This window comes from Polypterus senegalus, chromosome 10 (assembly GCF_016835505.1).
Source record: "Polypterus senegalus isolate Bchr_013 chromosome 10, ASM1683550v1, whole genome shotgun sequence".
NCBI classification, from domain to species: domain Eukaryota; kingdom Metazoa; phylum Chordata; class Cladistia; order Polypteriformes; family Polypteridae; genus Polypterus; species Polypterus senegalus.
Genome location: NC_053163.1, coordinates 126,686,936 through 126,705,277, shown reverse-complemented (window position 1 = coordinate 126,705,277; position 18,342 = coordinate 126,686,936). Strand labels below are relative to the sequence as shown.

At 36.7% G+C, this 18,342-nt stretch overlaps 1 protein-coding gene across 6 annotated transcripts in view; it reads right to left on the bottom strand.

The window, feature by feature from the left end:
- Positions 1 to 585: 585 nt before the first annotated feature.
- The window catches only part of mtmr1a (myotubularin related protein 1a), a 60,891-nt gene continuing 43,134 nt past the window's right edge, over positions 586 to 18,342 (bottom strand). For all 6 annotated transcript variants that reach the window (XM_039766553.1, XM_039766556.1, XM_039766554.1 and 3 more), the window contains 8 exons: positions 16,941 to 17,090; positions 14,441 to 14,629; positions 13,795 to 13,980; positions 12,315 to 12,521; positions 7,586 to 7,678; positions 7,057 to 7,170; positions 6,522 to 6,698; positions 586 to 2,763 (listed from right to left, as the gene is read on the bottom strand). In XM_039766553.1, coding sequence (XP_039622487.1) covers positions 2,599 to 2,763; positions 6,522 to 6,698; positions 7,057 to 7,170; positions 7,586 to 7,678; positions 12,315 to 12,521; positions 13,795 to 13,980; positions 14,441 to 14,629; positions 16,941 to 17,090 — 1,281 coding nt within the window. In that variant the 3' untranslated portion in view covers positions 586 to 2,598. The remainder of the gene's footprint in view (positions 2,764 to 6,521; positions 6,699 to 7,056; positions 7,171 to 7,585; positions 7,679 to 12,314; positions 12,522 to 13,794; positions 13,981 to 14,440; positions 14,630 to 16,940; positions 17,091 to 18,342) is intronic.

Sequence of the window (18,342 nt, the reverse complement as noted above, 5' to 3'; positions counted from 1 at the left end):
TATATGCACAGTAGAAAATAAAACGTTACTTAATTACTGCATCCTTTACCTGGATGTTAAAGATGTGAACAACATTTCTTATCTTCTAAATAAATTTGTTTTAATGGGCAACCATTTTAAAATGACACCATTTTACACAACAGACCTAGCAGATTTGAAAAATGTCCCACCACCCGCTCTCACACGCAGCACTAGTGCATTACGCACATCAGACGCATTAGACCAGGCTGTCAGACTCGCGTCCTCGAGGGCAGCAGTGGCTACGGTTCCCAGTTTCCTTTCTTAATTTGTAACCATCACTACTGCCAATGGAATGGACTAACATTTTGGCTTAAAAAGAAACAAAGTGAAGATTCAGAAACGTTATTCATTTACTGAAAGAAAAACTGAAGGTCTGTGAAATCTTGATCTTCTCTAGTCCTCAAAACATTTTGAGAACACTCTCACAAAAAAAGGAAATCATGGAAATGTCTGGTGGGACGGCATGAGAGCCATGGGGGCTTCATTAACACCAAGAACTGGCTTCTAATTAAGAAATGAAAGAGAAGAGAGTTTGAGGACCCTGATTACGGGTCATCTGTTGGCTCACTTTACATCTTACTTTTGTTTGGTGGCTGGCTGGTTAGTGAAAGAAGAAAACAAATTACAGGGGCCCAAGTCTTAAAAAGCAAATTAATTAATATTAAGGCCAAAAAAAAAAAGACCATTCTATCAGCAAAGGTAGCTGCCTAGTATTTAACACCGTGGCTGGAACAAAAACCTACAGAAACTGTAGCCCTCCAGGATTGAGTTAGAGACCCCACATTAGTCGTTATAAACATCTTTGTATTCAAAATCAAAATCTCAGAGGATTCCTTTAAAAAAGCATTCAAATTCAAGCCATGGCATAAAAAGACGTCAGCCCATTGCGCTCAAGCATTCATCTTCTTCCCAGGGTAGAGGTGATGTTGCAAGAGCAGATAAGCAAAGTGACTGCTGTATTGGCAGTACTTACTACAGACCCTCGCCACTTATGGATTTGGGTGTGGAATTTCTAGTACTCAATAAAAAAAGTGAACACAAATTAACTGGCAAGTACTGGCAGCAAAAGCACACCCAGAGTGATAAGTGCCATCTTTTTGTGAATGATGCTAGTGGTGACTCCCCGTCCCCAGCCACACCCGAGCTACTTGCTCACTCAGTTCTCTACTCCCTTTCTTGTGAGACCTCTAACTTTTCTTTTGATGTCGCCATTCTGATTGCTGAATTACTCTTTTGTTAATGCGCTACAACTAACTGTCAGTTATCAAAGAGGACACAACTGTTTTGGCTTCAGCATTTCTAATGAGCTCGTTTCCTATTGTTTAACTCACCCACAAAGCATTGACAACAAAAGGACTCTTATTTCCAATACTTGTGCAAGATCTTTGGATGTACTCTGCTCTTAATTTCATATCATGAATGCCTTTGGGTGACAATCGCATCCAGAAAGAATGAACTGAGCGGTTGTGCAAGAGTTTCTTCAAGAACCAAAAAATGAAGGGGGCAATTATTTGCTTTGCTCTTTTGCATCTCTTAAAGGGGTACCTTGCCTTGGTTTGGTCATTAGTGGACATTAAAGGCCATCTAGTGTATGCAGTTACTAAATGGATAGTACTGTACTGGGAAGAAGTACCAAATTGAGTGGCCATCTATATATTTGGAAAGCCACTTTAAACATTTAAAATAAAAGTTCTCTAGTCGCTGACAGATATATGCTCAAGGTAAAAGACTATGAAATTTTGAACTAACAAACCTCAAAAACAGTAAAGCAAAGCCTGTTAATAAAGACAAACATGCAAATGCTGCCTGGATTTCCCAAAAAGGCTCACAAAAGCAGGGCTGCATAAAACACACCTGCCAGCTTTTCTTAACCTGAATGCAAATTTAACACGGACTCCAGTTTAGTCTTTCATCGTACTTATGCACAATGCATGTCACATTTTTAAACCCCCAGTTTAGCAGCCCCCTACTCATTATGTCTGACTTCAAGCATTGCCCCAGCACTTAAGTAAGCTCTGCTATTCCCTCTCAAGTCATTTTGGCAACACTTCTACCATTTCTCTGGACCCCTTTGAAGAGGTCATGAAATGGTTACATTTCTATTATTGCATATTTCACAGAACATTTTTGCACATAAAAACATTAAAGAATACAAATCAATTCCTAAAAAAATTCTTTATAATTTTGACCATTACGTTGTTCTGTCATGCAAAAACACATAACAAAAACTGTATTTCCACAAAACGTTCCCTATAAATAGCAGAAGGAATGAAATAATTATCAAACTGTGACATCTACTAAAGATGACTGAACTTTCAGTACTGACCCATTAAAAAAAATTGTTGGGTATTATAAATTTAATGTTTTATATTTTTGTTCACATGCTGGCCAAAATGTCTGTGGACCAACTTTAATAAAATTTAATAAAATGTAAGAAACAAATTCCCATTTTAAAATCTCTCTTTAAAATACTTACAACATATAACTTAAATCTCCATAAAATAAAACTTTTTCCCCATATTTGGCCTATTTTCAATGCAGTTCTGCACCTTTAGCTCGACGAGCATGTGCTCTCGTTCACACTGTAGTATGGACCGGTGTAGTCGAGTGTGATGGCGAGGAGCCTCGATCTGAAGAAGAGGAGGGCGATCGAGTGCTGACCTCTCGCTGTAACTCGGCTACTTTCCTCTGTAATTCTGAACGTATTGTTAGCAGGTCCTTTAGATTTTGGTGAACAGGCATCTGAGATTAAAGGAATAAAAATATGTTTTAATATTAAAAAGAATAATATATCCCACATCTTGAACTTTTTTAAAAATACTTGCACTACTATCATGGAAATTTGTTTAAGTCTATATAAATGTTGCACAACCCTACAAATACTACCTTATATATCAACTCTAAAGGATCTTCTCTTGGATCTAAATAATTGCCCAGAATTCCCTGTCTCCATGCAAGACACAGCTCAGCACACATTTTTAAGCAACTATTAAATTCAAAGCTAACGTCATCAGCCACATAAACTTAAAAATCATCAGCTTTTTTACTTTCATTGCATGAAACTTCTCTAGCTTATTGTAGCCATTGTTTTTTTTTAATTTATTCATTTTATGTTGCTATGATAAAATATTTCTGAGGAAGACAACAGAAAATTGAAAGCACTCTTGTCAAAGAAATAAAACTAAAATTTTTTATTTAATTCTACAGGTAAATTGCCTCTCCACACATATGCTGGGGATTCCTTACTTGATTGACGTTTCAGGATTTTTGGTTGAGTGACGTGATTTAAATAAGATACAGAGAAAAACCTCTTGTGATAACTGTAATGAATATAGCAATACAGAGAAATGTTTTTCTTACATTTTATTTATACTTTGTGGTCCCCGGCCGGGACGCCCAAGAGGACGAGAGGAGGGCTTGTGCCTCCTCCAGACCAAGAGGGGGCGTCCGTCCTGGTTATGCAGGAGGCCTCGGGTAGAGGGCTTGGAAGCCCAGCCCTGTACGGACCCATGGCCACCGCCAGGCGGCGCCCCAGTGCCTGATTATCCCGGGAGGGAAGACAACAGGGGACACCCGGACGGCTTCCGGGTGCGCAGCCGGCACTTCCGCCACACGGGGGTGTGTCCGCGGGAGATTGCCGGGAAGTAGCTGGAGCCCATCCGGGTTCCTATAAAAGGGGCCGCCTCCCTCCAGTCAGCGGTGGATGTCGGGTGGAAGTGGACAGAGCTGGAGAGAGGATGGGAGGTGGTCAAGGAAAAGGCACAGAGACTGTAAGGCCTGGACTGTGGGGAATCGGTGCAAGAGGCACTGGGGTTTTGTGCACGTGACTGTTGCTTGTATATATTGTAAATAAACGGTGTGTTGGGTGAAACAAAGATGTCCGTCTGTCTGTGTCCGGGCCAGCGTTCACAACTTGTATGCAAGACAGCCATTTTATGTATGTAAAGCATCTCTCCCTTTTGTCCTCATTATTCTGCAACATCTACTGTGCCACAACCCCCATAATGTCTGGGGAAAAAAACGTGCCTGTGCATACATTTTGGTCACATTGTGTAAAATGACAACACTTTTTCTATGTGGTGCCCTCATTTCAGGGTATCATAATGTTTGGGACAATTGGTGTCACAGCCGTTTGTGATCACTGCTTTATTAGGGTCAGCCATAAGATACCTTTAGTGGCTGTAGTTGCCCTTATTTGACATGATGACAAGAGCTGTGCCAATAGAAGCCATTGTGAAACTAAAAGTCAACTGTCTGGAATATCATTAGGAAGAAAGAACGCACTGGTGAGCTCAGGAATTACAAGGAAGACCTCCACTGCTGATGACTGAAACAAAAAGAGCCCCAAACGTCTGTCTGACAGATCAGAAACAGACTTCAGGAGGCAGATGTGTGTGTGTGTGTGTGTTGAAGATGGCCACCAGCAGAAGACTTCATAAAACAGAAATACAGAAACCAAACCGCAAGATGCAAACCACTAGTTAGCCACAAAAACAAGATGGGCAGATTACAGTTTGTGAAAAAGTACCTGAAAAAAAGGTCTTGTGGACAAAGATGAACCTGCACCAGAGTGATGGCAAGAGCAAAATGTGGAGACAAAAAGGAGCTGCCCAAGATCCAAAACATACCACCTCATCTGTTAAACATGGTGATGGGGTTGTTATGGTTTGGGCATGTATGGCTGCCACAGGTACTGGCACACTTATTTTCATTGATGCTGTAATAACGGACGACAGAGGTACAATAAATTCCAAGGTGTATAGAAACATCTGATCTGCTCAAGTTCTAGTAAATGCCTCTGAACTCATTGGATGCCAATTCATCCTACAACAACATAATGATCCTAAACATACTGGTAAGGCAACCCATCAGTTTTTCACAGCTAAAAGATGGAAAATTCTTGAATGACCAAGCCAGTCACCTGATTCAAATCTAAATGAGCAGACCTTCCATATGCTGAAGAGAAAAAAAAAGGGTGCCAACCCTCTGAAGCAAGCAGGAGCTGAAAGTAGCCGGCTGCATTAGAGGCTTGGCAGGTGACACCCTATGCACTGGCACCTCTGCACACACTCGGGTTCTGGGCGTCTGTAACGTAACCGAATGGATCAGTGGTGTATTTGGAGGCACAGAAACAAAAATATTCAAAAGAAAACAAATCTTTATTAAAGTGCCAGTAAGAAAACAAAAACAATTCTAGTGTCATGCACTTTAATTAGATGCTGTCTTCTGAAATGACACTATTTTAATATATAAAAACAATAATAAACAAAAATAAGTCGATGTAAATCTGTACAGTATTTAAAAGGTAAAACAACAAGAACACACGACTAGACAACTTTTCTTCTTCCTCCTTCTCCCAGTACAAAAATCAAGAGGACCGAAAAACAGTCAGTGAAAAAAAAATCAAATAATGCTCTATATACAGGAATGTTAGAAAAGGATCGCTCTATCACAATCGCCAAGTTACCTTCTCTCTCCTATGCCAACTGGTCTTCTCGGTATTATCTGCTGAGCCGAACTACTTGGCCAGTCATTAACTCTGGCCCAACACCAACCTGTTAGCAATGTTGCTTGTGACCTTCCACCCCCTATAGCCTCGATGTAGGCAGAAGTCTCCCTATATTTCGGGTGTCTCATTTGCACGTGTGTGCATGACTGTATACACACACACACTCTCATGTGCACTCACCTCCACCTCGTTAAGCTGCTGTCAATTTTTATTTCCCCTTCCTTTGGGACTTACAATTTTACGGCTCCTCTGCACGCCCGGCTTACATACCTCACTTTCAGCCTATTTGTCCTTTCCCAGTATGGCATGAATTAACACCGGGATGTTGGCGTGCCGGCGCACATGTATTAACATGAGTGACAGGCCTCCTCACCCGTGTCAAAACTGCCAACAACGTTTCTATCCAGGGTGTGCTAAAATACCACCACCACCACAAGCCGTTTGCTCACAAAGCCTTATCATCTTCTCTGCAGATAAGTGCTCTAAAAATTAAATAACTAACCTAAACAAAGATCAAATTATCCCAGAGTCCAGCCAATCACAGGCAAAGCATCACCAGAGAAGATTCTCCACACCTGCTGATGTCTATGAATCGTAGACTTCAAGCAGTCCTTGCATGCAAGAGATATGAAACAAAGTTCTAAATATGATGGCTTTAATATACCTGCCATTGCTATGTCCAATACATTTTGGTGACCTGAAATGGGTGACCATGAATGAAAAACTGTTATTTCTACATGGTGTACCCGAAATGTATGCTCTTAAACTCATACTCTTAAATGAAAGTCAGCAATGTGCACGTTACTTGCGTCTGAATTGTTTGATTGGTAATTTTAAACTGTGGAGCAGAAGGGTAAATCAAGTATAAATGGGCTTTTGTCCTAAACATTACGGTGGGCACTATATCTGCAGTAATACACTTTAGGAAAGAGATTAATGTTAGAAAATATACATGAGTGAAAATGTTCCCAGTTGTTTTGCCTTTACTTACCTGAGGTCTCATGCGTGGGTTCCACCTTACGTAGTAACTGACCCACAGCTCAAGATGTCTTTGACTGGTTATAGGGTACAGAACATGATTTTCATAGTTCACAAAGAATGGATTAGTAAACTCTTCAAGCTGGCTATTTATGTATGACCAAAGTGATACTGTTTTTGTTTGCACCTCCTGTAAATAAAAATATAAAGTCAGAGGTGCAAAGTGAAAAACATTCCTCTACATGATGCAAAAAGCAAACAGCAAACATAACAAAATGTCATTCATATTGTTCCAGAATATTAGAAGTCAAATTATAATCAGTATACTGTAATGACAAGCCCTTTGCCTATACCTAAATGCATTTTATCCCTTAACTGCAAATGACTAAAAAGAAGAAAGAAAAAAAATAACACATTTTTATCTCACAAATTTTGAAAGTTAATACTTTAAATTCTCAGGAAAAATACAATGGGTTAATACTGATTGAAATTAACCTGTAACTTCCAAAGGTATGCTTTAGTTTCCTTGATTCATAATTGATGCTTGCCTTTTTTACTCGCTCTTGTTCAGAGTTGCAGAGAAATGTTCCAAAGAGACAGCTGTACAAATGATCCAAAATTGTAATAAGGAACAGTTCATTGAATTCAAATGCAGAAGGAAACTGCAAAACAAGAAAATATATTTCAGTGACACATATTGAATTTAGACATCACCTGAAATACAACAATAAAAATGTACCAAATAAGGGGTCTGTATCGAAGGAGTGACAGTTCATAGGAGTGACATAAAGGACTGAAACCTCAGATATAAATTTCAAAGGAGTGACAACCATCAAACCAATCACCCAAGTAATAGGTGAGGCGACAACAATTGTTTTGGCAACCGTACTTTCAGTTGTGTGTGGTACGTGAGGCGACAACGATTTTTTTGGCGAGCATACTTTCAGTTGTGTGTGGTAGGTGAATGTCACTCCTTTAATACGGTATTTTTGTCACTTCTTTGTTATGTCACTCCTATGAAGTGTCACTCCTTTGAATGGGACCGCAAATAAGAAATGTGAAATCTCTGTCACTTACCTGCCTTGTCATTTGCCAGACACAATCTATGAACTGGACAAACAAAGGTGATCTCTCAGAATCTGTGTGATTGCTGTCTCCATGACCAACTCGCTGTGAATGGAAAAAACAGTTACATGTTGGTCAGACATTCTAAAAATCATCCCACAAAAGAGCAAATTGCAATATTTTACTAAGCCTTTGCATTCTAAAACAGCAGGATTTATTTATCAAACATCAATGCACCATCTATTTTTTTTGGTTAAAAAGAATGTTACAGCTTTAACATAACAGAAATCTTAAGGATTCTCAGATCAGCTTAATACAATTCAGGGTCATATGGCGCTGCGGCCTAACTCAGCAGCATTGAGCATAGCACAGGAACCTGTCCTGGGCAAGACACCAGTCCATTATGGGGCCCACTCATGCACATATCCATATCTAGACTCACACTGGGCCAATTTGGAATCATAACTTAGCCTAATCTGCACATTTTGGCAAGTATGGGGGTGTAGGGGAATCTAAGGGTGAATGTGTAATTTGTAAATGTCCATTAGCACATATTTTACTTAAGTTGTACAAGTCTCAAATATGTTAACTGTTTTTATATCATTAGTGCATATTTTCCTTTTTGCATTGGTTTTACTTTTGGTTCATGACTGGGCAATAAAATTGCACAAATTAAAAACTGGCCAGTAAATTGGTCTTTATGCATTTTTCTCTATTCATTTTAATTATTACATAATTATGTCATCTTATGTGTTTCATGCTAGCTTGGTAATAATGTGTTTATCAGTATCATAGAACAGTGGTCCCCAAACTCAGTCCTAGGTACCCCAAATGCCTGCAGCTTCACAATCAGTGATAATAACAGCTGATCTTGTTTAGTTAACTTTTTTTTACTCTTCTGTTATTCTGCAATCAGAAAGCACATTGATATGATTTTTTACATTTAAACAACATTTAGAAATATTTCTGATTTTGATATAGCTTTAAATACTTAACTAACTTTCATTTGTTGCTTTCCTATGATTTTGCCTTTTTAGTGTGTTGTTTTCCTCCCTTTATTATATCTTGATCAGGATAATTAAAAACAAGCACAGCAGACACAACTGGGACAAACAACACTAAATGATGAAAGGTTGTATGAGACCCACTTAACGGTAAATAATGGATACAAAAATCAGAACATCTGGAGAAGCAGAATGAAAATCTGGATGAAATATTGTTAAAAAGCACACTAACAACCCAATTACATTATCTCCATATAAGTGCTTAACACATTTTAAGAAAAATTTACCAAACTTAGTTTTTTAATTTCTACATTGACCCCAAAACACAGGAAATAACAACTCACTTAATCAGGCCAGGAGTCCAATTCGAAACAATAGTTGGTTGGAGCAAAAACCTTCAGCCACTGTGGGTCCCCAGGATTGAGTTTGGGAACCGCATCATAGAAGCAAGTCAGAAAATCAAGTGTAGTAGATGTCTACTTAATTAACTTTGAAATTACACTTTATTTCATAAGCAAATATAGACTTGTGCAGAAAAATGATAGCTATTTAAGTGTATTAAAATTTTGGTTAACAGTTTAACAACTCAGTGTTCCACGGAGTTATAGTTACATTGTAGAATGTGAACAGAAATGTCTGTTTCTTTATTTCCTAAACAGCAGGAATACATAATAAGCACAGCTCTTCTTTTTAATGGACTGGTGGACTCAATGTTTGCTCTCCGATTGCCACCAACACAGTTTTTAAACATTAGTTATAATGTCAAGGGTGATTTCAGGATTATTTAATTTAGAAAAATCTTTTGAGCAATACTTAGCTAAATGAGCCTATAACTTGTGTGTCTTTAAAGATGTAACAGTTTGAATCAAGGTTCAAAGATCTAAATATCAATACTTTTCGTATGCTTTGAAATGGACCTACTACCAGACTACTAATTTACTTTATTTAAAATAACAGTAAGAAAATCAACTAAAAAGTGTCAATCAAGTATTTAACTAAACACTATATAATTCCTGACATTAACACAAACAAAGAAAATAACAGGGATGATTTTAACAAAAAATAAAAATAAACCTGATGGTAAGAGATTATTTCCTGGAACCATTTTTATAAATACCTAAAAGCAATGTTGCACCAAAGGAAATGGATTATAAGAATATAAATAAAAGATGAAACCTTGAACGGATAGCTCTTTTAACTAATTTTAAAAAATCAATACAACAGACACAATACAATGTTGAGTTCCAGCTACAGTTATCTGACAACTATTTAAATCCTGAGTATATTTTATCAACTCTGAGCTTGGAAATGTGAGAAGAAGAAATAATGTTTTGGAACCCAAATAATAAAATTTACACTTACAGCACAGATTCTGTTGAAGGGGGAAAAAAAAAACCACATGAAAAATTGTCCTTATTTTTGTACCTGTTATAAGTGATGCTGCAAGTTTGGCTGAATTTTATGTTCTGTGATGGAACTAATTTTGTTGGTGATGTGATGCTAGACTAGGATACATGTTTCCTCTGCATGAACTGCTCCGATTTTCCAGAAGTATTTTTTTAACAATATTCTAACAAAAAACTAGGGGGCTCTGCCCACCTGCTTGCTTCGTTCACCCACCCCCGGGTTTGGTTTACCGGATATACAATTTAAAGAGGTTGTTAGTTTCATGGGAATTGTTACATATGCATTATTTTCACTTTTACTTTAAAACTTTTGTAAGAACAATACTTGTCCTTTATTTCCGGCCCCGGGTGTGGTTACATCTCTTTCTCGCATGACGTATAACACTGCTCACGTTGTGAAGGGGGGTCGGCTGAACGCACATAAGTACATTTTTTTTCATGGGCACTTTTATATTGCTCGTGCTGGTAAAGTGTTGTTCTTCATAGGTTCCCATTCTATCAGAAAGGTTATCCCCATGAAGATAAAAGATTTTTCTCAGTCATCACTAAAAATCACATGGGCTAAGTAACATATAAATAAATATCATTTTTGGATGGACCATTCCTTTAAATGTAGTGTACCAAGGTATAGCTAACAAGGTGCTGTGTAGAAACATGCAAAGTACAATGTCAGCAAATTTACTACAAAATTAGTACAGTCAAAAATATGGGACAAAAAGATTTTTGAAGAATACATTTGCATGACAAATCATAGCTAAAGATGGGACTGCATTGGGAAAAGCAGAATGTATCGTCACCCTATATATCATCATTTTATTTTTCCTGGCAAGAGGCAAGGTGGGAACACACAAGACTGAACTGATCAGGCCACCCTATCTTGGTAATCTCTTTTATCTCCTCCTTTGTAATTCTCCAACACCAGTCAAGACATGCAGTTCTCACAGTGATTCTTGGTTCTGTAACCCTGGTCTTCAACCAGTGGGCTATGCCAACAGGTGCCTGTTAGAATATGAAATACAAGCTCAAACCATTTCAGCTAGCTCATTTCAATCTGGAAAGGCAGTAGCTATATGCTAAAGTTCTTCATATTGTGCATAAGCCAAATTTTGGCCACTTTTACTCTCAATCCTTTTTTTTTTCCCTAAACTCTATTGAGTCAGAACTTGTGACCATAAATGAGGGTAAGACTAGAGTAAACTTCACCTAAGGTCTTGGCTTCTTTTCTACCAGGTCTATTCCACTGTTTGCCCACCGTCCATCACTGTGTTCTGGGAAAAAGAGACAAAGCATGCGGTGGTAACACCCATCTTCCCCATTAAAGAAGAAATCCAAATGACAGGCTCCACAAATAAAATCATGCTTTGGCTCTACAAGGTCACAGGATCACCTCTGAACATGAGGAAAAGGTAGCAGTGCGGGACAGGAGTCAGGAGTAGCCGAAAAGCTACTTTTCCCATAGAATTAAGTTTTTAGCAGAAGTGCATTGAACCTGCAGGGAGACTATATGGAGAATTGATATAACATGTTCATCTGCTCAAAGTTACCAGTACTAAAGGGAAAGTTGCTTTTACTTTTAGATTCTCCCTTGTAATTACCTGTTTCGTTTAAAAAATTGACTTTTCTGTAAAGTGCGTTTTCCAGTGATCATCAGCAAAAGCTAAAGTCAGTCAGTAGGAATTGCATGAATATGGCACAAATGTTTTATTCAGGGGCAATTGTATATAGAATATTCAAGTGTAAGGGGCTCCAGCGAACTAATAATATTAGTCCCTGGTAAAATAAATGTTGTATACAGAAATATACTTTGGTAGTTACATAGTGATTCATATATATCTGATTAACCAACACCACTGTAATCAAGGCCCATTCTCTTAGAAAATTGTTAGCATGGCTAGTAATACAATAAAAGTAAAAAGGAAAACATAATTCTTGTTCATATTTTTTAATGTGAGAATTAATCAGCCAAGAATCTATGAAAAAGCATAACATTTTTATGCCTTTAAACTACTCATGGGATTTATGACCCATAATACTTGTGGAAGTTAAGTTTACCCACCACTTTTTTATTTTAATTTTTCATGTCTTGCTATACCATTAGCAGGGTGATTTCATCACAAAAAATAAAGTATATGAATAATTTACAGTTCAAATTCACAATGTCCATTTAAGTTGGCAAAAATAACCAATTTGCTGTTTATGTCACTTCTTACTATTATCTGTATGTTTATAATGAAAGCAATAGACCTGCAGGGTCCAGGCTTAATATTACTGCACCTTGTGTCCAATACAGTAACATACAAAGTTGGACAAAGTATTACATATGGTACTTACCAAAGCAAACTTGTGTCCAAAGCTGACCCATTCTTTCTCAATGAGGACTTCAAATCCTTTTATAGTTCTGTAGTAGCTATCTAGCATAAGCATTGCCAAGGATGTGAGCTGAGTGGTCCTGTCCCAGCCATCACTACAGTGTATAACGACCGATGTTTTACTTGACTCAATTTTGTCTGCAATTCGTACTGCTCCAGATAGAAGTAACTAAGGAGGTAATGATACACACATGTATTACTGTTATGTAATAAATAAAATAATCAGCAAAAAGATATGAAATACTATACAGTACTATTAGTTCAATGGTATATTGGATTTAAGCATTGATAACAGCAAGGAAAATCTCAAAATGTAAACTGAATATTAATTAAAAATATGTATTCTAAATTCTTGTAGTATGACAACAGAACTGGAAAATGTAAACTCCAAATCCAAATCTGGTCATCTGCAACTGCTTGTGGTTAATATGTGGAGGAAAAGATATTTTGCATCAATTACATAGCTGGACCAAGAGTTAATTTTTGTTATTTTAGAGTTATTATCCAGGCTTGTATAAATTGGGGGAGTGGGTGTTCAAACAGGAGTTTGAGGGCTATGGAGCAACCTGATTCTAATAAAATAATAAATATGTCTAAAGAGATGAACCATTGTGTGGGTTGTCCTCATAAAAATCATACAATACAACAATTTATTTTTGTATAGCCCAAAATCCAAGTGTCACAATGGGCTTAAACAGGCCCTGCCTGTTTGACAGCCACCCACCCTTCACTCTCTAAGAAGGCAAGGAAAAACTCACAAAAAAACCCTTGTAGGGAAAAATAATGGAATAAACCTTGGGAAAGGCAGTTCAAAAAGAGACCTTTCCAGGTACATTGGGTGTGCAGTGGGTGTCAAAAAGAAGGGGGTCAATACAATACAATACATATATAATCCACCTTGCACTTGCTTCTATATTATTCTGTGACACAGGCAAGTGTGTAACAGGAGGACTAATCATAGAAACAAAAAAAATCAAGCAATTATAATGTCTTTGAAGGTCACTGAAGGTGTGGTAACTATTTTGCAAAATATTGTTAAGAGTGTACAAGACAAAGGTATCAGAGCAATTTAAATGTTACTTTGCTCAGATAAGTTAACTGTCATGTGGAAGACCACTTGACTCATACTTGTGGACCACACTTAGAAAACAACTCAATTAGGGCACCATGCAAAGCTACCTCCTGCTCTATGCCCAATGTTACTGAAATAGACTGTATTCCTCGTAACCCTTAAGATTTAATTAAGTAACTTCAGTAAATGGATAGATGGCCAAAATTCATAATCAATGACTATTCATGCACTGTATAATACCTACCTACCTAATATTCTATTTATGAAGATATTCATTGATTAATTATAGTATATTTATATAAAATGTATATAATACTGTAGACAAAATAGATCACTTCAACAAAGTTTTAAGTTTGTAACAATAGCATACCCGTATGTATTCTAACCAATGGGTGGCATCAATGTTGGAAAACCACTTAGCTTCATCTATAACAGGGTAAACAGCATCTTTTAATTTACGAAGAGATTCTCGCATCACATGAATGTTTGGAATTTCTAGAAATATAAGCTCTGCATTAGGGTAGAAACTCTCATTTTCATAACCACCATCTTTTGCCTGGGAAAAAAAAAAAAAATGTGGCTATAAAACAATTAAATGATTATGCACCAATATCCAATACATTTTATCTAAGCTCTGACAAGTCTTAACCTTCATATGTAGAACAATATACAAAACACAACCCTGAATACAACCTGAAAAAGCAGTTCTTTTTTCGAGGTCAATCAGAATTTCATCAAGTACTATCTCTTATCACTTGTTACTCTGTTATACTGTACTCCTTTTTGTTTAATGGAATAAATAGTTTTTTTCTGAATTATACAATAATCTTTATTCTTTAAATGACTTTGACAGATATCTCAATATAAACACAAGACATTGATGATGAATGAGCAAAAGATAATTAATTAATTAATATTAAAGATAGTTAATTTAGTATTGAATCATTACTTAACATACTGTACAATTTTAAAATGGCAATAACTCACTTCGTTTCTTAGTTTTAACAATACATTACCTTGTTTGTTAATGCTACAGCATTCTGTCTAGCATCTAAGATAGTTAACTTATGAGACTGAGCATTGGCATCCATTACTGTTTGTAAATATTTTTCATCTTCTTTGCAGCGTTTATCAGTTGGCCCCACCATAGGCTGACCACAGCGAATTATAGTAGCTTGGCTTTCAGGGTGTATCCATGACAAAACCTATAAAAATTTATTTTAAAAAAATTCCATGTTCAACAATAGGGTGCGCATTACATTTTCCTTATTATTTTTAATGACCAAAAATTGTTGCCTTAATCCACAATATTAACTTTCAAAGTCTGCATATTAACTTTTCACAACTACAATCCTACCATACTGCTTTTTTGACAAAAGAAAGTTAAAATAATGATCTCTAAAAATGTTACTTATGTATAGATAGTTTTAATATATGACTGAAAATGAAGATCCCAAACTAAAAACTTCTAGAAACATCACATTATTATTTTTCATAATAGGAAAAAATGCCTATTTCTTTAAAGAATGTGCGTTTTGTCACATAAACATATTTTGGATACCATTCTCTTGTAGATTTTAGATTTGAAAATGAAAAAGAAACCTTACTTTTTTTATAATCAATCAACTGATCTATGTATCTGTTAAAAATCTGCGCAACATCATTTGCTACTATTGCTGTAAAGTACTTTCAGGAAGTATTCAGATCCCTTCACTTATTACAAATTTTGTTATGTTGCAGCCTTACCCTAAAACAACACACTCAATACCCCAGAATGACAAAGCAAAAACAGGATTTTAGGAATTTGTGCACACTTTATTAATAATAAAAAACTGAAATATTACATTGATACAAGTATTCAGACCCTTTGCTTGGACTCTTGAAATGTGGCTCTGGTGTATCCCGTGTTCTATTGATCATTATTGTGTTTTTTATGTTTAAACACACTGTTTGGAGTCCACCTACTGTCAGTTCAATTTACTGGACATGATTAGGAAAGGTACACGCCTGTCTCTATGGGCATACAGTTGACAACATACATCAGGCAAAAAAAAAACAAGCTATGAGGTCAAAGAATTTGCTTGCAGAGGTTAGAGACAGGATTATGTTGAATCACAGATCTGGGGACAGCTACAAAAAATTCTGCATCATTGTAGGTTCTCAAAGTTCCATGGCCTCCATATTTATTTTTAAATGGACAAAGTCTAGAATAACCACAACTCTTCTGGGAGGCGGCTGCCCATCCAAACTGAGCACTCAGGGGAGAAGGGCCTTAGCAAGAGAGGATACCAAGAACCCGATGGTCACTCCAGAGAACCTGTGTTTAGAATGGAGAAACTTCCAGAAAGCCAACTGCCACAGCAACACAACACTATTCGGGGCTTTATAGCAGAGTGGCCAGATGGCACATGAAAGCCTTCTTGGCATTTGCAGAAAAGAACTAAAAGACTCTCAAAACTGTGAGAGTGAAGGCAAGACTGCTCTGTTTGGCTTCAATTCTAGGTGTTGCATCTGTAGGCAACCACACACCTGCACAATACCATTCCAATGGCAGGGGTGACTTAGGGACCGCTCTCTGAATGTTCTCGAGCGGCCCAACCAGAGCCCAGACTTGAACCCAATCAAACATCTCTTGAGAGATCTGAAAATAGCTGTTCACTGACAGTTTCCATCCAACCTGACAGAGCTTGAGAGGATCTATAGAGAAGAATGGCAGAAAATCCACAAATCCAGATGTGCTTAGTTTGTTTCATTATACCCAAGGAGACTCCAGGCTGTAATCACTGCTAAAAATGCATCAATGAATTGAGTAAAGGGTCTGAACACTTGTGCCAATGAGATATTTGTTTTTTCTTTTCTTAATTTGGAGAAATTCTAAAAATCCAGTTTTTGTTTTGTAATTCTATGCTACTAAGTGTAGTTTCACGAGGAAACAATTAATTTAAATGATGTTAGCATAAGGTGGAACATAATAAAATGTGTAAAAAGTAAAAGGGTTTGAATACTTTCTGAATGCACTTTATGTAGATACTTATTGATTTTCATGTTAATGCTTTTCGCTCTAACACAGTCAACTCTGTACTATGTTTAATTAAAATATTAAATCACAGTTATGTGCTCACTCCCACCCTCAAAAGACTGAAGCAGATATACTAATACCCCCTCCACACAGACACATATTCTTCATCTCTCTGTCCATATGCAAGGTTGACAGGTGGCTCCAAGCCATTCTAAAATCAGTGCTGCTACAAAACCTAAACTTAGTGATTTGTGTTGTACTGAAGTGGCATGCACGGAGGTGCAGTGAAAACCATAAGGCTATAGGATTAAAATCAAAGTTCTTCAGTTTAATTAGCCTAAGCAATCTACTTTACTGTATTATGTAATGATAACCATATGAAGGACTTTTCCATAGTATTTGTTATGACATTTGCTAGCCAATAAAAATAAAAACAAAAAGTATAAAGAGGTCATCAATTATCAAAGTGTAAAAAATAAACCCAAAACAATACTTACAGGGAATCTATGTTTGGCTCTGAATGAAGCAACCCTTTTCAGATCGTCATCTATTATACTGGTTGGGATAACAAGAAGAGATGGATAGGAGTCACACAGTTCATAATTGACATTTGCTTTACTTATTGTCCAGCTTTCATTTGGCACTCCCTTAGAAAGAAAAAGAACAGTTTATTTAAATACATTTTAGGAGTTATATAATAATAACAGTAAAAAGCAGCACATTTACACAGTCTGATATCAAGTTGTAATGTTCTTGCTATGAATACATAATTAGCAATGAAAAGCATTAATCAAAAAAGGATTTCTTTTTAATTTTAAACATGCCTAATTCTTCAAGGAGTACTTTCCCCAACTCAAAGACACATTAAGAATACTTTGGGCAGTACTGATTGGCAAGATGCCCGCAAAAATGCTTTTGATATCAGAATCTCTGTTGACTTTTTAGGACTACCTATGACTATCTCATAAATGGTGGCAATAAAACCACTGAATCCGAATGGGCAACCTTATATGTTGTTTATAATAGAATTCATTTCTTCACTTTCCTTATTATTTTGGATAGGCAGTTGACCTTTTGTGGTACAGTAATTGTATTTTTCCATGAAGTCTGAAAGACTTTAATAACAATGGAGAGGATTTCATGAACTATTTATGCTTGCAAAATTCTGATGAAGGAAAAGAGCATTTCTAGCACTTTCCAAACTGTGGATTATTATTATTATATACAAGAAATTTCCAAAGACAATGGGCCTTGGTTATAGTCCCGTCAGTTAAACAGATGTATTAGAAGTACTAGGCAAACAAATTAAGGTCATTTTTGGATATGAGTTTTGTTATTATTTTTTCAGCCAGGGGCTAATATTATTAGTTTACTGGAGCTCCTTACTCTTGAATATGCTAGATGCAATTGGCCATCAATAAAACATTTGTGCCACAGACAAATTCTTGCTTAGCTTTTGATGATGGTCACTGCAAAACACAATTTTACAGGAAACTTTAATTTTTACTTATACCAGACTTAATCCTTGAGCAGTGGCTACCCCATTCTTGAGGAAAGCATTGTAATAAAAAGTGCACTCATTTAAAGAAGCTTCGGCTTTTCAGTGTACTGTACTGTATATTCCTTATCAATATACTGAACCATTAGGCCTACTGTATGTTCAAGCATGCTTCTTCCATGGCTGAAAAACATTGCTACATGTTTCAGATCCAAATTGATTTTTGTCTGGCATTTGGAATAAAGTAATTGCAATGTGCCTTTGGACGAGTGACTACAGGAGTGGATGGCTTAACCTGACTGTTGAGCATTTTTTAAAACCTTTGTTATACACCGTTTTAATCAAGAGACTTGACTTTTGGTAAATAAAACATGACTACTGTTATCTGCTTTTACTTTAAT